A 23042-nucleotide genomic window follows, 5' to 3' on the forward strand; every position below is an offset into this window, starting at 1 on the left:
TTTATTGATATTCTCCGCGGATCAGCTGGCTTACTGAAACCATTAGATATAAACATTGCTTCGTACAGTGCTGCAGTAAATCATGTACGAGAATATTAAGGTCACATACAAACAAGGAGAAAATTACTGCGATATTTTCTAATGCATTTATCATATTTCAATTTCCGAATGAAGTGGCGTGTTTCGTGAAGCTATATTGACGTTGGTGTTGTTTAGTAGGAATAAATCGCTGATGTAAATGGACGATTCTGCTTCTAAATTGAACATAAATTGTGCTGGAATTGATTCGTATAAAGTACCTAACAACAAGAATAATCCGCTTATTTTCTATATAAATGAAATGGAAAAAGTTAATTTGAAGGCGAGGGTCATATGTCGTACTTTTTTTACTCTAGAATGTATTCTGATCACAGAATGCCAGCACACTAAGCTAGATGTTTTAGAACGATAGTTTTGTATCACTGGTCCCATTCGGGCCATAAAAAACTGTCATAGTTTGTTAAGCAATCTGCTGGCTAGTTAGTCATAACAGTTTTGTTTGCTCTTGTCCAATTCTGACCACAGAAAACTGTCATTGTACCAAACAATCTGCTAGCTTGTTGGACACAATAATTTTGTATGCTCTAGTCCAATTCTGACCACAGAAAACTGTTATCTTACCAAGCAATCTGCTGGCTAGATGTGTTCGATATTTATTTTTTGGTGACTAGTTTGATAAGTTCAAGGGGCAGTCTGCTTATTCAAGTAGGTTTGGAAAAATAGGCGACCTCAATATACTAATGTATTTGTATTTATATTTCAGGTTTGATTTTCGGTTTTGATAACGTAGCGATAGAAACAGCAGTCAATGAAAGAATACAGCTATACAATGCCTATTCCAGAGATTCCGGAATCAAAATCAGTGCCAGAACTGTCCATATAGTTCCCTCCAATAGTTTTAATGTTAGTCGAGCAGGTGAGCCAAATTCTGTTGATATGGGTTCTTGTGGTTCTTTTATTTAGAGGGGGGTGGGGAAGAAGGGTTAAACAAGGGCTGTCACCATATCATATTTAAAGGGACATGTGCTCCAGTTGTTTTAACCAACCATACTTTAGTCTCAGATTAGCTTAGCCAATCAGTGATAGTGTTCACAGCTCACCTTCGAAATTTGAGCCTTCAAATCCATGTGTGCCCCGAATTATCCGCGATTGAATGTAAAAAATGACTCGTATGTCTGTGATATAGAAAAGACATATATAGAAATATTCCTAGTTTGAAGTATTTTGTAAAGGAATTATGCGATTTTTGCACATTTCTATAGTACTTCTGAGGACTATTTATACTGTGTTTAATCATCGTGACTGTGATGCCACTTTCCGACTGCGCTTGACAATTCAGGATCCCTTTACCCTACATCCTCTAAGTTGGCTCGTTCCAGCTTTTGTAGTACACTTCCTACTTGTATCTCGAATTGAAGTCATTTGAATCTTAATGATTGGCTCATTGACACATGAGGGTAGATTCTATGATCTTTTACACTATCTAGGTTGGCTTAATCGGTTTTCAGTAGTACCACGAGTCCTGTATTCGATTTTTAAAGTCATCTGAACGACCTAGATTTGCTTCATGATGCTGTAAGATTATTTCTTGATTTTTTATACAGTGGCGAATCACAAAAACGTCTGAGGGTGTGGGGGGGGGGGGGGGGGGTCAAATATGACGAGGCTCGGGTAGACATTTCGTGAAGTGCCCATTGACCTTTCACAGGACGGAGTGGGTAAGGGTTTCATGGCCCAATGGCTAACCCCTAAATCTAGGTATCCTTCATTTAGTAAACATCCTGATGGTAATATTTAAGTCCATTGGACTGTCATGATAGATGTATTTTGGATTACAATGTGTAATCATGATCGTTGTTATTGCCCTACACCGTCTATTCAGCTATTGTTCCTGTACCAATGTTCTACATCGTAATGTGATAGAGATCAATGCTGCCTTAACTGGCCTTCACCATTTCCAGATGTCTTCTCTTGTATTACACTTCACAATCTCTGTATATTGAGAGATTGAGTGTCATGACGGATGGAATTTGATTTTGATGTATGATCACAGCTGATGTAATGAATTTGTTACGGTGATAACAACAAATACTGAATTTCTCGTGTGAAAACAGAGAAAAACCACCACTAACACAATTTAATTGTTCTGCAATATTTTCCGGGGACGTGAAGTCTTTAATCTATCAATTTGTCACTATCAGAGCTCACTAATTGATCGTGAGTGATACCAGAGAGCCTGATAGTATTAAAAATTTATTTCCAGATCATATGGATTTGGTGAGATCTGTTCCCGTGGCGTGCAGTGCTTACTCGGTAATCTTGGTAGATCTCATCAGTTTACTCTTTTCTTAATTCAATTTGGTACACTATTGACCTACTTTTTTTATGTGAACTGGTAGCTCAACACTGTGGTGTTGTTAAAGTGTCCAATTTAAGAATACAGGGTTAATAACCGGGAATGTATAAGGGGGCCAGATCACAGAGATTTGTCCATGTGAAGTATTTCTTAGTAGAAATAATCTCTGAGGATCTGTACTTTATTCAGTGTAATTATAAATCACAGGAGATGACCTAACTTAATTTGTACCTTATAATAAGATTGCCGCTACTAGATATAGAAATTGTTGCCCTCTGACCACAGAAAACTGTCATTGTTACAAACACCCTGCTGGTAAGCTGGACACGATACTTTGGTTAGCTCTTAATGGCATATAGGCAGTAGTTTCGGGCCATGACCTCCTTCCCCGGGCCATGAAAAGTGAAATAATCATTATACTTTCACTTCCGAAATATTCTCCGGCTTCCTACATTCGCAACTTTTCCAGGGTAAGGCCCCCGTCATCCCCCGCCATGACGAGTGACCCTCTAAATTATGCGAATGGCCGTTGGGGCGCTCGTATGCCATCAGACCCCCCACCACCACCACCACACACACCCTCACATACACATACACATACACATATACATAGATAATTTTCTATTTTCTCAATGTTGCTGGATAATTTGACACTTTAGTTTGGTGTGATTGATCAAGCAAACAACTACAAAATTTCATTTCCTACATGTCAGTAATTTCACTATAGTTCGTTAGATTCTATTGATATTTAAAACAAATAAACTAAGTGGAACATTATAATATGATTGTTACGAAATATCATGATCAGAATAGAAATGTCATTAAACCTATAGGGATACATTATTACCATAAAATGAATGTTTTTGAGATATCAAATCAGTCAGCTAGATCCTGGCAGAAAGGTGAATTTTAAATTAACCGAATATGTTTTTGAGGAAATATGAATTTGATTGGAATGACAATCGGGCATAGCTAGTGCTCTCATGGGGAAAAGATGGAGTCCACATAGCTTATATTATTATTTGGTATACATGTATTTATCACACACCAGCATAAGCTCTATAATTGAGTAACTTTATCGAGTCTTAGCTCAACCTACATAAGCAGTGGCGGCGCCAGTACTAGAGGGGGGAGGGATATGTGAGGGGGCATTTGCCCCCCTAGAAAAGTGGTTTGCACCCCCAATTGTACACACTTTATTTTCAACAAATCTGAATGTCTACTTTTTTCTCCAAATTATGTGTCAGAATACATAAAATCATTTCATTTTTTCAACCCTATAAGACACTCTATGAGAGGCTTGCGATTGTGACACCACCGCAGAGTAGATAAAATTTGAATTCAGCCTCAGCAGTTGTCTCCCCATTGACTCAGTCCTCTATTTGTACCCCTAGTCTCGGAAGGCTGGTGCCTATTAGGGTATCGGCAAGACAGGAAGTGTTCACCTTCCACATCCACGCATCACCTGATGCAACTTTGCAAAAGGGTATGTCAACTCGGCACCACTTTCCAAGAGTTATATAGCTAATAATGTCTATTAAGTATAATTATCAGGAAAAAGATACAGGAGTACAGTCGAGTCTCGTTAACCGCACGTTTCCTTTCCCGATAAATTCGAATTTCCGATAAAAACGAATTCCCGGATAGTTGAAGCATGTACATTCTACAGTACATATTGTTCTGGTTTTCGACACTGATTCTATTAGAAACTTTTGAGGATTTTACCGCTTGAACGATATACATTACAAATTGGATTATACTGTAGTTAACGACCTACTCGAGCAATACAATCCTGGCGTCTGAGAATGGTTTGTCCTGCATGACATGATCTAATTGGACATTGGAGGATTTTACTAGCTATAAAACAAATTATATTGTACTACATCTAACTCTCATTCGACCAGTGTAAGGTGAAAGAGGTTTAGAGCGTAAAAGCAGACACTGGCCGACTTCCGGAAGTTCTCGCAGTTCTCATTTTCTGACCTTTCAGAGGATCCGAACCTACTGCATCTAATCGCCTAGTCGACGATAATCCAAGTTCTCGTCGACTGAGCTGTTTCACTGCCGCGAAAGACAATGCTCCAACCCAGAAATAGAGGGAAGTATTGAAGTTGACACAATTCCAAGGTTGCTAACCGCTTTAAGGAGATATTCATACGTGATATTCGAATGGATATTGAAACTGGTAAGGATAGACATTGGCTTTTCACATCGGATGAACTCATTAGGGCCAAATTTGTTCGGGTAGGACAATGTTAGGGTGATAATTCACAACAGTATTCCTAAAATTTTGCCAAAATAAACATGGGGTGGGGGGGTGTTGACAACTGCTACCTTATAATTGTTCTATTATAATAGTAATCATTTTCATTTTATTAGGCTAATAAAATGCTGATACAACAATTGTGTCCAATTCGCCAGCAGCGTGTTCGACACAATAATAGTTTTAAGCAGAAGTAAAGGGGTAAAGTAAATCTCCTTTAATCAAAACCCAAAGCGGAAGTCTAGGACTGATTGCCGAGTAACAATTTGCTACATCACGAAATACCATACGCCACTTATAGCGGTAATGTCTTTCCATTATCAGAATAAAATAGATTGTCTCAGTCGGCAGGTGTCTAGAAGAGTCAACATACCCTACCTGGCGCCACACCTGTCATTGTTGCTCAACATACACAACAAAATTGAGAGCATACATTTATGACATCATTTTGTAGGCGCGAATTAGCAACGTGTAAAACTCTATTCGTTACATTAATGCGTCTGAATTGAAATAGAAGAGTAATTCGGTAGGGATATGAATATTACCAACTGATTAGGTTCAATTGTTGTCATAATTTAAAGAGGAGGATTAGTAAAACCCCATTAACCTTTTTGATTGATAGTTGTGTGTTAATATTCATGAGGGAACTGATAAATGACAATATATAATATAATATTTATTTTATTATGACCCAAAACTCCATTCTTCTATGCTATTATGCCAATTATTAGAATTATATTAAAAAAAAGTCAATAGGGACTTAACCCAGTACATATAACATCATTAGAAATACATCATTCGAAATAACAGCAAAAAAATGATACAATGTGTCACTTATTTTCTACCATTCTGCTTTAATTATTAGCATTATATTAAAAATAGTCAACAGGGACTTAACCCAGTACGTTTAACATCATAGAATTTTATCATTAGAAATAACGAAAATATAGAAAGACGATCCATGTTTATTACATTATTCTCTACTTTATTAGAAAAAAATATAAATAAATTCAGAAGGGACCTGACATATTACAAACATCATATAACATTATTTTATTGAATGATTTATATTATATATCTAACAACCGTCTGAAAGGGTTTTAGTCTACTGAACAAATGTTATTAAAGAAACACAGTGGTCTTAATATTCATTTTAGCACCTGTTACAGCTCATTTCAGGTATCTGTGACGCATTTCAAAATTGAAAACAGACGTCAGGTTCTCATGCAATGCCACAACAATATAGTTTGAATGTTCAGACTTTAGTCCAGGGTGCGAGCGAAATTTACACGTGCAAATATCATACGAAACTTCGGGCCTAACCTTGTTACCAGAATCAGAACCTCTCTATGTTAAAGGCGTTTTTCAGCTCATTTCAGCTATCCGTAACGCAAAATTGAAAACCGATGTCAGGTTCTCCCAATTCAATTTCAACAAAGTACTTTGAAAGTGCAGACTGAGGTCCAGGATGCGAGCGAAATTTATACATTCAAATACGAAACTTCGTGACACCTAAGAATCAAAACACGAACATAGTCTATCTCCATGTTAAAGGCGTGTTTCAGCTCCTTTCAGGTATCCTTATCGCATTTCATAAGTGAAAACTGACGTTAGGTTCTCCACAATTCAACAGCAAGTTTCAACTGTGGTCATTTCCAGGATGCAAACAAAATTCGCACGTACAAATACCATACGAAACTGCGCAACTGACCTTGTGAGAATAAGAAAAAATTCTTCCATATTCTAAAGGCGTGTTGAAGATCATTTCAATTATCCGCAACGCATTACATAAGTTAGAACTGGCGTCAGCTTTCTGCAATTTACTGAAGAAAGTTTTGGCTGTGGTCAATGATGCGAGCGAAATTCACACATTTATTATTGTCCAAGGAGCTAGTGAAATATTAATGGCAGATGTGTGCTTCAGCTTCACCATACAGGAATAATTTTGGCACAAATTTTCCTCCCAGAGTTCACAAATATATATACATATATTATTTTGTTTATATTATTATTCACCTTTTGTCGAAATAGGAAATCATCTTTGAGTCGGTTATAAAATCTTTTTCACAATTAATTAACGATTAATGAAACTGGTGATACAATTTGTTCGATATGGCTAGACAAGACAATATGGCTCGCCAAATTCTAACACAAAAATCGTTTGATAAATAATGATTTAAGCCATAACAATATATTATCCTGTATGTACAAGTACAAGTGCTAAGTGAAAAATAACACTTGAAATTTTGAATGCAATAAAGAACGTATCTTGTTGAAAGATGTGGGTATAAATTGAACAGTAATCGAGTTTTTGGAGCCGCTCGACCTACGAAACTTGATTTTAACAATTTATTTCTACCTAGCATTTATAACATATAAATATTTAACGAGAATCCGTGGCTGCGAACTGTTCCTGATGGATTTCTCACACCCACAAAACTGTTTTCCTGGACGAAAACCGTGCTTCCAAACTCCCAGGAGAAATGTCTTTCCAAGTGTTAAAGTAGTTTCGTTGAAGCGTTAACATTGAGTATGATTCTGTAATCAAATAACCCGGCTCTATAGCCAAATATTGGAATGAAGCTTTTTACAATTTCACGCCCTGCTTTTTAATCGTAAACGACAGAACTATAAAGGATGTTGGTAATTGCTACGAACAACAATACGACACTAAAAGTGATAGCGGCATACGACTTTTAACCACAGAACACCATTACTAACTACCGCAAGTACGAGTATATTTCACGACAGAAATGAAAATCATGGCGTTGAAATTAGTCAACGACAATGCAACACTTAAAGATGGGTTCCCTTATTTTCATTTATGAAATTGGAAATGCTAATACTTATATGAATAGAGAGTATAGGTGTTCTAATGACTTGGAAAAGTTTGTCTCACATGTCCATAATTATTTCATAATTAGCTAAATTAGAAGAGAATTACCAGCAGAATTGCAACGAGTGACCGATCAAGAAAGGTCAAGAAGTCTTTTTTTTTTGTTTATCCAGACTGTACATTCATGGACATTTGTGATTGGTTAAAACTCTTAATTAAATGCAATTAGAACATAATGATATGATTAAGAATACATGACAACTCCAATTAATTAAATCTATAAAGTGATAGAGGAGTACGACTTTTCACCACCGGATATCATAACTGATTTGGATGGTGTAAAAGGTTTAGATTACTCTAAGGAATAGTATGGTGTTGAAATAATTGCTTCGAACAACGCCAAAACACTTAAACTGATATTGGCGTGCGAGGTTCAACCACCGAATATTATAACTGACTACCGCATGTTTAATGTGACTAGGTTGTTATATTGCGATATGCTTGTAAAATATGTTGTTAGATAAGTTGCAAAGAGTGATATTACAAAACTCAAAATGATAGTGGCGTGCGCCTTTTAACCAACGAATATCATAACTGATTACCACATGATTGCTAGTTTGACACTGTGGTAGTCTTATAAGACTTTTAACTATCAAAAACTTAAATGACTTCCAGTTGAAGTTAATGAAAATACGAATCGTATCTCAAGAGGCATTTTTGGGTACGACTCCGATTTGGATTTGGTGACTGGTTTCATATTTATCTATTTGACCTTTAGACTGTTCCCCGTGTGAATTGATCGCAGTGGTTTAATGGGGCGAAAGGAAAAACAACGAAATAATATGGTATTCATACTTTGATTTTTTTTTGGTAAGAAATATGTAGCCTACGTGGGAGATAGATTACTAAAAAACAAACATTTAGGGAAGTCTGTCTTTAAGCCTTTAAGTGGACAAATCTTTACCGAGCGATCTGTCTGTAAAGCCCTGGTTTAGATACAGACGTAATGTCTCTCGACAATAGTTGACTAATAGATATTGATATCGAAAATAAACTCTGATTCAATTAAACTGATCGTCTAAAGGTCAACAGAGTTAAATAGACAACTTAAGTTTCATTCTGTCTGAGGTGGCAAGATGGTTGAATATCTTGAGAAGGAAAGTTGTCTGGGGCGAGAAGATGTCTTGTCAGGGAAGATGCTGTCTGGGCAGGGAAGTACTGCTAGGACGAGATACGGAGATAACTCTGAGTATGGTTCTGAAGCTGTCGGAGGGGAAAGTTTTCTGGTCAGGGAAGTTGCTGGGACATATGGGGGCTGTCTGGTCAGGGAAAATGTCTTGAGCGAGATGCTGTCTGGTCAGGGAAGCTGACTGAAGCTCTCTGGATGAAGCAGATGTCAGGAGTGGGAAGATCTAAGTTCAGGAAAACTGTGGAGGATGAATCTGTGGCTAGGGAAGATGTTTAAAGAGAGAAGCTATCAGGATAGGGGACATCTCTTGAGAGAGAAACTCTCTGGAGAAGAGGGCATCTCTACAAAGACAAGCGTTTTGAGCATGGAATTTGTCTGGAGGGAAAATGTCTGGAGAAGTTTCTGAATATGTCCGAGAAAAATCTGGTCTTTCCCGCGGACGCGATACTGGAATGAATATTTGGATCGTTAGTGTTCCAGAATCAAAAGCCAAATCTGGTATTGGTATCTGTACAAAACTGAACCATTCATGTGTACATCTAGGACATTGCCGAATATTTTTTCTGTGCCCCAAACTTTACAACAATACGGTCAAGGGATAGGCTTCTCCCTTTTGTGCACAGTTCAGAGAGTGAAGCCGACCCCTGGATCCTAATGTGGTACTGTGTTGAATAGATATTACCTTGCTCTATTTGGAGAAATGAAACAGTGTAAAGGGTCGTCGTTCACCAAACTACATGGCATGAAGTCACGGTAAACCATCTAAGGGGATAAGTAAGTTCACAATAAATTCATCTTGATAATAAAAGGTAGAGACGTAGACTCATTGAGATCATAGTAGGCCAACCTAGGTGGTGATGAAGAAAGCATATTGTGTTAAAATCGTAACTAAACCTAGATACTCTAAACTCGTGTTTAATAGTGGTGGCTATCAATCTAAGTCCTACTGAAGTCCAATCTAGATGGTGCTAAATTATGGAAAACCAACCTAGAGGGAGTAAAGGATATAGAAATATTTCTATATGTCTTATAAACAGTATATAACACAGAGGTAACGGATGCTGATAAGGATATCAATAAGCTAACTAAGAGAAACTGGAGATATTAGTTCAAACCTTTGTCGTTGCCAGTCACTGTTGCACTGTTGAGTAAAACTTGTAACAGTGTTTAAGGACCTTAATAAACCAACAAAGCTGGTGTAAGGCCACTTTAAACCTATCTAGCTAGAGGTAAATATAACACAGAGCCAGCCAGCTATATATTATGTATTTTATGATAAAAACTACCTGTCAAATTACAAATTTTTCTCTGTACCGTCTGGGAGAAAATTGGTCGTAAATATATAGTTAGGAAATACCCTTATCTACTTTACTTAAACACTTTCTTGTATGAAATTAATATTGTAGACGCTTTTCTTTACATATTTTTTCTGTTTAAAGTTTAGATAATTTGGAGTGTTGCGTCTACTAATAAACTTGATGTATTCTTCTTAAGATAATTCCAATGAAAACTATTGTTAAACAGTTAAACAGTTAAAGAATTTGCAGCATACTAATAGGCCAGTGAAACTTAGCGGAAATACTTCGCAATCAATTACTCTTTTGTCACCGAACCATCGACACATTGTTCGACAGTCATGCTCATTCTTAATTTCAAAAAAGGTCAGAAAACGCTCTTCGCTTCGGCATGTCAGTGATGCAGGTCGGAGAAACTGACATGGACAGCTAGTCTCGACGTGTGCTACAAACTGTACATGCTGAACATCCATCGACAGTTGCAACTCGGAAAAAGGTAGTCAATCTGTGGCCTTATTTGCACAATATCTCACTGCTCAATCCATCTTCATTGACAAAATCAGATGCAAAAAAGTAAGACACTTCATTTTAATTTTATTTTCAGTGTGTACGTTAATGAGCAGTGGTTGTATAACAGTAATTGGAATATCATCACGAGATATGTTACCTATCATCAGTTCACATGTTCATAATAACGGCATCCCTTTCATCTCCATCAATAATCCTGCTAATCCCTTTGATGGTGCCGACTCGCAATATGAGTTTTACATCAAGCCATCGACATCCAGGGCAGTGTGTGACATGATTGATTATTTTGAATGGGAAAAAATTTATTATTTTTACGACAACGATGAAGGTAAGTAATTTTTTGAGAGTAAAACAGTCTTCTCAATATTCGTTTCCTCAGCTGATAGAGTTTAATGTTTAGCTCTCTGGGTCTCTTGCAAATAAGAGCGACTGAAATTGAGCTTTATCGGCTGTTGAAGAACATATTTTGACGACCATATCCCGTACATTTAAAGACTTGAAACCCTTACAAATTTAAAATCCAAAGGGTTCTGTCTACAAGCTGGTCATTGGCTAACTGAAGACATGATGTCTTTATTACTAATCAAAACATTGTTACGATCTATAAACTTTCAACATTCTAAAGAAATAATCCAACTCTGATCGGTCAAACTAGTTCCTCTTTCGAAGTGCTAACGTCGCATATAAATTTTGTATTGTTTATAAATGGAAGTTTTTGACAATAGTGACTTATTAACAGATAAATCCCTCTAGGTATTTTGACATTTTGTTAGTGCTATTTACATGTTATAGGGGCTAATGAATGTGTGGCGCTAGGCAGGGAATGCTTACCTTTCTAGACACCTGATACAACTTTTCATTATGAAATACTCACTTATAATTCATATACTTCCTCATGTGAAAAGTTCATTAGCTGCTACCAAGGCTTCGTCAAAATGTTGGTTTGGATATCGGATTTTGTTCTGCTGTTCGGATCGTTAGTACTTGGTTTATTTATTTGCTCGTGCAATGCTACAACACTTTTGTGATAACAGCAAAGAAGGGTTACAGAGCAGAATAGAATAGCTTTGTTTAAGATAATGACGTATTCAGCTTTGATAAAAATTCTCTAGGTATTTCTGACTGTAACCAGTAGAGAGATAAGAAGCCAGCATAAATACAGAGAGTCCCAAGATCGATGTTAATATGGTTTGAACACATCATTAGCCGCTATATCAAATATGTTTAGTTTTTATCTTCGATCATCTTTCTCCCAGAAATTCTACAAATTGATTCCAATTAGCCATTAATTTCGCTTACATGTCCGTTTTTAGATAATATTTTATTCAATTATAGCTGTTTCCCCCACGTAATTGACTTATTTGAAAGTTATTTCTTATAATCAGTCCATGATGATGCATTATTGAGTTATCTAAGTTTTGGAAAGTCCACATTGCTGAAGATGTTATTTTGATATGTTGGTTTGCCAACTCGCCATCCCTTGCAGAGAATCACATAGCTCTTATTTGGTACTTTGGTTTGTCAGCTTTGCATCCTTTACAGAGAGTCACATAGCTCTTATTTGGTACTTTGGTTTGTCAGCCCTGCATCCGTTTCTAAACGTCTGATGATCCTTATTTTGGTTTTGTTGGTTTATTAACTCGAATTGATCCGAAAAACCTTCTAATGTTTGTAATTCAGAGACTTATTGGGAGAAAGGTGATTCCAAAACTCATCACATAACTGACATACAAAAGTAGAATTTATAAGAGCTCAATAGCCGAGATAGGTTTTAGATATAAAATGCTCATCGGGACAGTCAATTGACTAGAGTTAATTTTATGCTGCTGACATTGGTCTCTCATTCCAAAGTTCGGCAGGTGTCACTGTCCGAAAGACCATCTTCGCTTGCGACACTAACCACCAATCATCCTAAAGGTGCTGGCACCGGAACAGTCTTGGTGTAAAATCTCGCGTATGTCCGTGCTTCCACGACAAGGATATATATAACAAAAGACCCACTGGAGATTTTTGTCTCCTCGCCTTTCTGCGGACGGTGTAACTCTTGACATGACTCTAGCTGGCGACGACCAAGACCGTTCGTGTGTACTTAAATAGGTACGATTAATACTTGATGTTGAGATTTCCAAGAATTGTGCAATATTTACTTAAAATTTCACATTTGAAATAGTGCTGTAACCATGATGACATTTGCAGAGTCACGAACGAAATCAGCCACCGCAGCAACCTAGAATCAATATGTTATGGAATCTGGACTATCAACCGTTATGATTTCATTAAATGTAGCTAAACTACAAAAATACAAAAGGTAGTTCACTCAATGGTTTCTTGTGTGTTGTAGAAACGATGCATCTGTTACGGCATCTTCACAATGTCAAGCTATTACAAGCCTTTGACTGCAATAGCCACCTTTCTTGTGTCATGGAAGTTTGTAAATACAGCGATTCTGGTTGATTGTACTTTAGCGAATACAGCCAATCAGAGTCCTCGAAAAAAATCTGTAAATAATAAGCCAAAATGTTTACAGTTGTCTGTCGATGTCTATGATTGGTTGTGTTTGCTGGCGTACAATTCAATCAAATCACTGCGTTCCGTGATACAAGAAAAATGGTCATTTCAGTCAAGGTATAAGGAATTCGCAAAAGCTTGATTTTGTGAAAACGGTGTATCCAAGCAGATTTAAAATGGGACGTGAATTGTATTGTCCAGACGTTCTATTATATGTACATGGCAGATGCAATGTCAATAAATGTCTGGATGATTGAGACTAAGCAATTTTCGTAACATCCATATTGATTTTAAATTTGGAAAGTCATAGAAGTACAAACGTTCTATTTCCCGGGGAAGCAAATAATATGACAAATATCCCTTTAACTGGTTCAAATCGACATTTAGAATCCATTGTCGTTCAATAAGGTTTTTATCAACGATTTTAACTAAATTAACCCTCAGACTAAAAAAATATATATCTTCATTTACTGATCTTTCTGGTGTCCCGGGGGTTAACATTTTACAAAATAAAGTATCGATAATAGAAATTCTTCGTTTTATTTTCGTCTGATTTCGTCAATTGTACGTCTGCGTTATGTCAGGGCGAATGCTTTGATGTATTCCCGTGTCGTTAGTAAAGTCCAACACAGTTAGTCTGTAAACGTAATTGTATTTTAGAGGATTTTCGCCATTGAAGCACTTCAAGTACGAAATTTTGCCAGACTCGGCTCGGCTCCTAAGGCAAGGGGCCATGGCTAAAGAAATATGCACATTTTCGTAGTTAAAATGCAAAAATATTGAATTTCAAATTGTATAAAATACAAGGTTTAAGCCTTTCTCACGGATCTCTACCCTCTTAAAATAGATTTGAAAAAAAATTTTCGATCCAAAGTCCTGCAGTCGTCAATGAACTCCGCTTTACTAATATTCTTCTGAGTCTTTAGAATCATAAAAAAACCTCGAAATACTTAGAAAATGGCTGTACATTCAATAGATATTAATGCTTAGCATCAACACCCTTACATACCATATATTTGCGTGTATAATGCGCAATTTTTGTACACAAAAATATATCGGTCACCCTTGCCTGATTTGAAGCTTTTGTTTGATAATATCTGTTTGCTGCTTGGGTCATATTTTACATTAAAAGCCATTTCACATGATCGATCTTTTATTTTTTCAAATTTTGCAACACAAATTTAAAAAAACTTGGTTTCTTTCCCTAGAATGGCGAACACTTGATTTTTTCTATCGTTTGGGAGCTATGAATATGTTTAAAACACAAATATTGTGAAAATCAATAAAATTCTTATTTGATTTTACAGCATTAAGTAGAATGGAGGCCACAACAGACTACCTTCATCAGATTTATATTCCACCGGAAGTAGATATCCGCCATGTTTTTAACGTGTACGAAACGTATGAAACCATTAAAAATCTCCATATGGTAGATCGGGGTATGATTATACGAATTGTGCTGGATCTTATCCCCCAAAATGCAGAAATTTTCTTAAATAAATTGGTGAGATTATTTTTTTCTGATATTTTTTTGAGATATATGTATTGCTGTGTATTCTCAACCCTCGCCTTATCAGTTATTTTGAAATTATTTGGGGGTAATGAGGCGCTTTGTAGTCTAGCATAATCCTTTTTTTTTAAGTTTATATTCTCCGACATGAAAAAGATTGCAGGGTAAACCTAAAAGATATTACTAAATAGTACGGTTTTATGAGGGGGGGGGGGGGGGGGGGTAATGCAATCGATCAAGGGTCAAAGAAAAGAAAAAAAAACCCTCCCCCCATTTAATTCCTTTTTTTTCTTTTTTTTGCAGATGAATGACAAAAAAGTTTTAAAAATGAGATTCCACATTTTGTTACCTCATGTCGTAAGTTTTATTAGATATAGATTTGGCAATCGGTTGATGTTATAAGAGCATTGAAACAAATTGAGAGTCTGGCTGAGAAATTTTCTCCTGTATATAATAGAAAGTGCATGGTGCTACAAGCAAAGAATCACAGAAGTATGAAACGTTAATCGCATTTGATTTGATTTCATACCCTTGGATGAATGCGTAAGACTGCAATATTCTTCTTTAATATCTTTTTATTTCGTTTCAGAATATGAAGGAGTTAAATTTAACAGTTTTAAATATAGGAGGAGTAAATGTTACTGGGTTTGAATTACAGAGAGAAGGTCACTATTTTAATTCTTCCTTGAATTTATCTCAAGTAAGTTGGTTTCACTCCTACTCTGTCCATGTTTACCAGACATAGTCTATGTGTGTATTATACAAGCTTCAAACGAAGGATCTAGCATCAGTTAGCATGGTCGCAGATTTCGATCGATCAAAATTATACTGAAGGTAGAACCTGAAAACTGAAGGCAACTGACAGGTTGTATACCTAATAAGGTCGCCGCGATTGAACTGACTCTCCTACTTCCAGTCGTTCTCAGTTGTCCACTAGATCTTCATATTACTTCATGTATTCGGAGGCAAGGGAGATCTCAGTTTTATATACCATATAGCTCATAAGCACTCTAAAAGAGTCTTCGATAAAAGACAAAAGCAAGAAAACCTTATCTGAAACCCTTTAAGATAGATATAATATGACAAAGATAGACATAATATAACAGAGTGACAATTTCATTTTTATTCAACGCTAACATTAATACATTTTTATACATTTCAGTTTGAAAATGCATTAGCCATGGATTCTGTAGAATTGTTCACAAAATCTATAGAGAAATTACAAAAGATACACGGAAGTTTAAGTTTATTTCGTAATTTGAGTGGTTGGAGTGACAGTTTGACGACAGATGAGATTAGTTGTATTGATGATGGTACTAGGTTATGGTTGTACAGGCGAACCCTGGCTGAAACCATGTCAAAGGTCAGTAATCGACACGTATTTCAATCCATCAAGGCAAATTAGACAAATTCCAGTTGCCGAATTTAACAAAAATAAATTTGTTCGATAAATTGGAAATATTAATGTGATAGGCCTATTCTCTGAATGTATAGTTTATTTGATGTCGGTAAAAGTGGTTACACCTTGAAGTTACCAAAAACATTATGATAAAAGACATTACAGACTTCAGCTAAATACAGCCAATCGGGTCCTTCGACGGAAATACGGCGACTCTGAATGCTGTTTTCAGTGCTGCTAGTAGTTTGCAACGCCTGGATTGAATTGCAAGAGAATGACGTTATTTTAAATCTCAAAAATGATTTGCTTGGGCTGAGATTCATATGTTAGTGGTTGAGCACATACATGTATATATAATTTAGTATCAATTTAAGTAGCAATGTGATATAGTCCTTTTATATTGCAGATGGATTTAAGAAATGGCCACACGGGAAGAATAGTGTTTAATAAAGCAGGTCAAAGGACAAATTTCACATTAGATGTTAAACAAGTAACCATGTACCGTGGTATCCATGCGGTGCGATTTTATTGTTACTTATACGTTTCTCTTTTACCGATTCCAACTTTATGGTTTAGTTTTTTCACCTTGTTTCATTTGTACCTTATACCAACATCTTCACAATGACAAACTATTACGAACATATACCTTGATTACAATGTAATCCCAGAATGCAGCAATTACCGTGGATTTTATACCATCAAATACAGCCAAGAGAACTCACGAATGGCTGTAAGCATTATGACTTTGTGTCGAGGCCTCTGATTGGCTGTATTTGCTATAGTACAAACAATTTACAAACTTCCATGATACATGAAAGGTGGCTATTGCAGTCAAGGTATAAGTACACAGTTCTTATTATCTTGGCATTGTGAAGATGTCTATCAATTGCCTAAACATACTGTTATGTGCTTCATTTTGAATTTTATGTCAGTTTCTTTGAAAATATCTCTTATTATGACTGGATAATTGATACACAAAATTTTATGGATGAATATTACAAATCTGTTTCTAGCATCTTGGCTGGTCAGATAAAAATTGTATAATTGTATCTCATGCTGTTGGCCTAGACTATATAGTAGTGGCGGTTGTAGCGCTCAAAGCAGATCATGCTTACTCTTTTCGAAACACCTGATGGTACTTCTCTTTGGAGGAGTCCACTACTATACAACTTTTACTCCCGCTTTTGCCATTCTTAGACGAGATTTTGATAAACGAAATTTTCTTGCCTGTGCGAATTTTTATTATGCATAATTTGCACCACAAAGATTTATCCTTTTCGTTTCTTCTTTCTCTTCCCAAACACAAGGTTTTGGTTTGCTTTTGCTTGTTTGTGTGTTTATCCACCTCTATATCCATTGCCATTGTCTTATATAACAGTTTTATGTCGTATTGTTTGTTTTCTTAAGTGTCGGATATAACATGCATTTAAGCTATTTCGGTTTTAATTTTTGCAGTTTTAATATGGTTTAACCTGTGTATTGTGTATATAAATTCTCTTTATCATTACATTATAGTGACAATATGTACAGATCTACTAGACATCTTCACTAGGCCAAGCATATACAAACTGTGTCTTAGGACGTAAAACTCCATTCATTTCATATTCCTTTAACAAACTGTGTCTAATACATCATTAGGTGCTTTTCCTGTATTGCGGAATGTTTTAAATGCGTCAATATGATTGGATTATACACTAGAGAATACAGCCAATGACAACCCCCGATGACAGGCACAACCAATTATCTACAGTCTATAAGTAGAAGCCTCTGATTGGCTGTACCTCTAGCATACAATCCAATCAAATCGCTGCATTTACAGACTTCTGTGATAGAAGAAAAGTGGCTATTAATGACAGGTATAAGATGCTGTTTGTAATAGCTTGACATTGTGAAGATACAGTTCGTAATAGCTTGACATTGTGAAGATGCTGTTTGTAATAGCTTCACATTGTGAAGATGCAGTTCGTAATAGCTTGACATTGTGAAGATGCAGTTCACATGCTGTTTGTAATAGCTTCACATTATGAAAATGCAGTTCGTAATAGCTTGACATTGTGAAGATGCAGTTCGTAATAGCTTGACATTGTGAAGATGCAGTTCGTAATAGCTTGACATTGTGAAGATGCAGTTCGTAATAGCTTGACATTGTGAAGATGCAGTTCGTAATAGCTTGACATTGTGAAGATGCAGTTCGTAATAGCTTGGCATTGTGAAGATGCAGTTCGTAATAGCTTGACATTATGAAGATGCAGTTCGTAATAGCTTGACATTATGAAGATGCAGTTCGTTATAGCTTGACATTGTGAAGATGCAGTTCGTAATAGCTTGACATTGTGAAGATGCAGTTCGTAATAGCTTGACATTATGAAGATGCAGTTCGTAATAGCTTCACATTATGAAGATGCAGTTCGTATATAGCTTGACATTATGAAGATGTGTTCTGAAATAAGTAGCATGAATGTAAAATATCTATATGTTTTTCTATTACTAGTTAAGCGTAGAATGCTATGGTGAAAAAATAAATGACAAGGTTCTCTTTTGGGATTGATTTAAAACCCCGGACAGTGCAAAATAAAGAAATTGATAATCCTATACAAAGAGGAGAAAATATGTGTACTACACAAGTTGTATTTTAATATACTTAATACTTTCACTTGATTGTATTTTTATTGTGATGATTCAAATGCTTCACTTTTCTTAAGAGGTTTTCTCAAAAAAATTATGTGTGATGCCATCAGTGTCCCCTATACACATACATTTATTTTAGAAAACTTCTTTACAATCCCTTTAAAATAACTAACTACATATTTAGTATAACAATAACTTTTCTTTCAAGAGTTACTTTTGTTCCAAATTATACTTGCAGCATCTGCATAACAACCATCTGTTTTGCAAAAAATGCCAAAATTCTAAAGTTAGAATAAAGTTTTCTATACTTCACCATATAATATTGGCGGAATTGGTGGGTTGTAACTTACTCTTATTTGTTTTTACAGGGTGGGTCGTGGAGTTACTTAGGCTACAGACCACAGGGACCAGAGCCAATCTTAGATAAAGCTAATAGAAAAATTGATAACAGAACTCGTATTGTGGTTTCAATAGAGGTTTGTAAGAATAGTTTTCTGTCAGCTATTTCAAATTACTCGTATTTTGCCAGGTTTATAGATGGAGTAAATTCGTTGTTCAATTTCGATTTTGAAAAACATGAATATCGTTCATTATAATTATCTTCTTCATCAGTATCATCGTCATCTATCATCTACATCATTGTCATAATTATCATCATTAATGTCGTCATCATCAGCATGCATCATTACCCATCATCTTCATCTATCATTATCATCATTAATATCGTCATCATCTATCATTTACATCATTATCATAATTATTATTATTATGATCGATCGTAAGTTATCAGCAATCATGTAAAGCGGCATCATCGTCGTCTATCATTATCATCATTAATATCGTCATCATCATCATCATCATCAAGCATCATGCATCATTGTCATGCATCATCACTAATGACTTATCTTGATTTATCTTAATTTATCTTGATTTATCAGATATCTGCAATGAGCGCAACAGCGTCACCTCTTTAATCATACATATCAACATCTTCATCATCAATCATTGTCCATCTTCTCCATCTATCAAAATCATCATTGATATCGTCATCATCTATCATTATCATCATGCATCATCAATAATGACTTATCTTGATTTATCATGAGTTATCAGATATCTGCAATGAGAGCAACAGCGCCATTCATCTTTTTAATCATACATATCATCATCTTCATTATCAATCATTATCCATCTTCCCCATCCACCATTCCTCTTCTCTTCCAATTATTATTTTTATTATTATTATTATTATTATAATGATTATGATTATTATTATTATTATTATTATTATTATTATTATTATGATTACAGGAGGCGCCATATATAGAATATAGGGAATATCCTAGTTATGGAAGACCTATAGTAGGATCAGATAGATTTACTGGTTATTGTGCTGAATTAGGTGAACGGGTTTCCAGAATAGTCAACTATGACTACCATATAAGGTAATATATTAGACCAGAACTTTTGTAAAAATGTGATGTAAGGGGCGTAACTCGTATATACAAACTCGGCCGAATTAGTCGGCGACCAGTAAGTTAGACTTTCTGTTTGTACAGGCCTTTAGAGTCAAACACATTCGTAATCTCACGAAATTACATGGCTCGAATGTTGATCCTCTCACATTCCCACTACACGCAAGTCCTCAAATATTCTAACATGCATAAAATTTGTACAATAATCATATTTTGAAATTTCTTAAAAAATGAAGCAGAGGTGTAATTCAGTGTACAAACTTATTTCCTGGGGATCCAAATGTTCCTTCTATACCCCACTATCATCGCCACTGACATATTGAAATCGACATAATGATGTTCTTGTTTTTGTGTTTTCTTTTCCTAGATATGTAAAAGACAATACATACGGGAAAATAAAAGAAGACGGGTCGTGGACGGGTATTATTGGAGAATTAATAAGACACGTACGTAACATTTTTTCTGTGGTTGTCTTTGAATCACCAGAGTAACAGGAATGATTTTCACAAACAAACCGTCATGATTGTGTTTGCATACTAATATGGTATAAAAGTGAGGTTGGTTCGAGAGTAACAATCATCAGGAACGTAGCACATTATAGAAAAATTAGATCAATAAGTGGTGTTGGATTTAGTTAGTGCTTGGTGGTTTATTTATTTATCAGGAATATTTCCATTTCAGGAAGCCGATTTAGCCATAGCTCCATTAACCATCACCTCAAAACGAGAACAAGTTTTAGACTTTACTAAACCTTATATGAGTTTAGGAATCAGCATCATGATTAAAAAACCCGAGGATGTGTCACCTCACGTGTTTTCCTTCATGGAACCCTTATCTTCAGAGATATGGTTGTGTACCGCCTTTGCCTTTATTGGCGTGAGTGTTGTGTTATTTCTAGTCAGTAGATTTAGTGCTATAGAATGGCAAGTGGAAGGCACTGATAAAAAAATTCACAATGACTTCACCATAGGAAACTCTATGTGGTTTTCTCTAGGAGCCTTTATGCAACAAGGATGTGATGTTTTACCGAAGTAAGTATACGTAATACATATACTTAATTGGGAACGATACATAGAAGATTAGCATGACTCTTACACAAGGGATAATGCTGTAATTGTAATTGTAACATTATTTATTACACCCTGCGCAAGGATGACACTCAAATTCCATTTTTTTTTTCGCAAGATAAAAAAAGTATTATGTTTTAATATAAAAAAAAGCGTTAATGTGTCTATTAGCCTGTAATGAATGCCCAAGCACAGTGGCGGAGCCAGGTTTACGAAATATCTGAGATTGCCCGAATTTCTCACCTAGTTATGAGATTTTTGCCCTTAAAAACTTGCTTTCGTTGCTGCGAAGGGGGGGGGGGGGCGCTGACCCTCCTGCCACTCCCCTCCCCCCTTTGGCTCCGCCAATGTCCAAACACTGTGGGTTATGTGGATGAGTCGATCATTGCCAAAACACGGCACCTTTGAAGTTGCAACTCGTTTAAGAACCTATATACCATACTATTTTCAAGAAGAATATCGTTAAGTTATGAAATTTTCCCCCATAGAGACTTTAGTTAATGATTGACGAGACATCGTAAAGTGTTTCATTGTTTCATTCTAGATCTGTATCGGGAAGAATGGTGACAAGTGTCTGGTGGTTCTTTACCTTGATAATCATCTCCTCTTACACCGCTAATCTGGCAGCTCATTTAACCTTCATGAGACTAAGTACGCCCATCAAATCAGCTGAAGATCTAGCTAAGCAGACAGAAATCAAATATGGTACTCTATCCTCGGGATCAACTATGGATTTCTTTAATGTAAGGGTCACTTTTGTCTTGCTAATAAATTTGGACAATCGGGTTGCTGGTGTAGGAATTGCTCAAGAAAAAAAACCTTTTCTAATGAAGCTTGATTTTTAGTTTTACTTCCTATATAGCCTATTAGGTCCTATGAGTACAGAAGCTGCGTCAAGTAGTTTTACGTCCTACTTTCTTCACCTATATGGGCTCATGAAGTCAGAAGCTACGTCAAGTAGTTGTGGTCATTTTATATGTCTCGTAATTTGATCGCAAGCAAATTGGTCTCGCGATCAACAGTCGAACCATATATTGCCATATTGTAAACACTAACATTCATCACTGGTCTCTTTTACAGGGTTCAAAGGTCAACCTTTTTCAACGAATGTGGTCGTATATGACGTCACAACCGTCTGTGTTTTACGCTCGAACTGAAGACGGTATACAGCGGGTTCGAAATTCCAGTGGAAAATATGCATTTTTAATAGAATCAACCACCAGTGAATATTATAATAACAGAGCTCCCTGTGATACTATGAAAGTTGGAAGTAACTTGGATTCTAAGGGTTATGGTATAGCTACTCCTATGGGGTCGGACATAAGGTAACTTTTTCAATATCTTGTTTTGAGGATATCAGAGACGTCAAAGGGTTACCGAAGGGATGATGAAGGGAGAAACTTTTTAAATAACCATGACCGCAATATGAGTGGAAACGGAATCCATGGTCACGTAGACTTTGAGTCATTATAGTATTTTTACCTCGCCATATTACAAAGGTTGCCCACTGGCAAATATTTACATTTCTACTATCACTCCCTTCAATAAACCAGTTAGCCAAACCGGCGTTTATTTTCCAATAACTGTAGTTTGTCACGTGACAATAAGGCGTATGAATACATCGAAAACGAAAACAAGGATTGACCCAAGTTTTTTACCAAGAGTCTAATCTAATTTTACAATTTATTTAAATTTACAATTGTTGTTAATATTTCAATGGAATAATAAATATTTGATAATTCTATCATCCAAATAAGACTGTCTTTTTATAGAACTATATTGTTAGGGGCGGGTCGGTGAACTTGATTGACAGATATCGGTGAATTAAGCAACATTTTTACAATTAAAAAATAGAACGTTTTAGCGTATTTTATCAGAAAAGATAAACCAGGGAATGAATGTGGATCTTGTTATCGTTATGGGGAAATAAACGCTGGTTTATCATGTGA

The 23042-nt window shown here is 35.9% G+C and overlaps 1 protein-coding gene across 1 annotated transcript in view; it reads left to right on the forward strand.

Moving 5' to 3' along the window:
• Positions 1–10578: 10578 nt before the first annotated feature.
• The window catches only part of LOTGIDRAFT_213260 (hypothetical protein), a gene marked incomplete at its 3' end in the record, with an annotated part of 15105 nt that continues 2641 nt past the window's right edge, over positions 10579–23042 (forward strand). Inside the window, exons 1-12 of the mRNA XM_009051000.1 lie at positions 10579–10834; positions 14322–14518; positions 14828–14881; positions 15114–15248; positions 15687–15887; positions 16330–16453; positions 18942–19027; positions 19863–19996; positions 20394–20472; positions 20708–21057; positions 21638–21836; positions 22174–22418. Coding sequence (XP_009049248.1) covers positions 10594–10834; positions 14322–14518; positions 14828–14881; positions 15114–15248; positions 15687–15887; positions 16330–16453; positions 18942–19027; positions 19863–19996; positions 20394–20472; positions 20708–21057; positions 21638–21836; positions 22174–22418 — 2045 coding nt within the window. The 5' untranslated portion in view covers positions 10579–10593. The remainder of the gene's footprint in view (positions 10835–14321; positions 14519–14827; positions 14882–15113; positions 15249–15686; positions 15888–16329; positions 16454–18941; positions 19028–19862; positions 19997–20393; positions 20473–20707; positions 21058–21637; positions 21837–22173; positions 22419–23042) is intronic.

This window comes from Lottia gigantea (assembly GCF_000327385.1).
Source record: "Lottia gigantea unplaced genomic scaffold LOTGIsca_16, whole genome shotgun sequence".
Classification (NCBI taxonomy): Eukaryota; Metazoa; Mollusca; class Gastropoda; family Lottiidae; genus Lottia; species Lottia gigantea.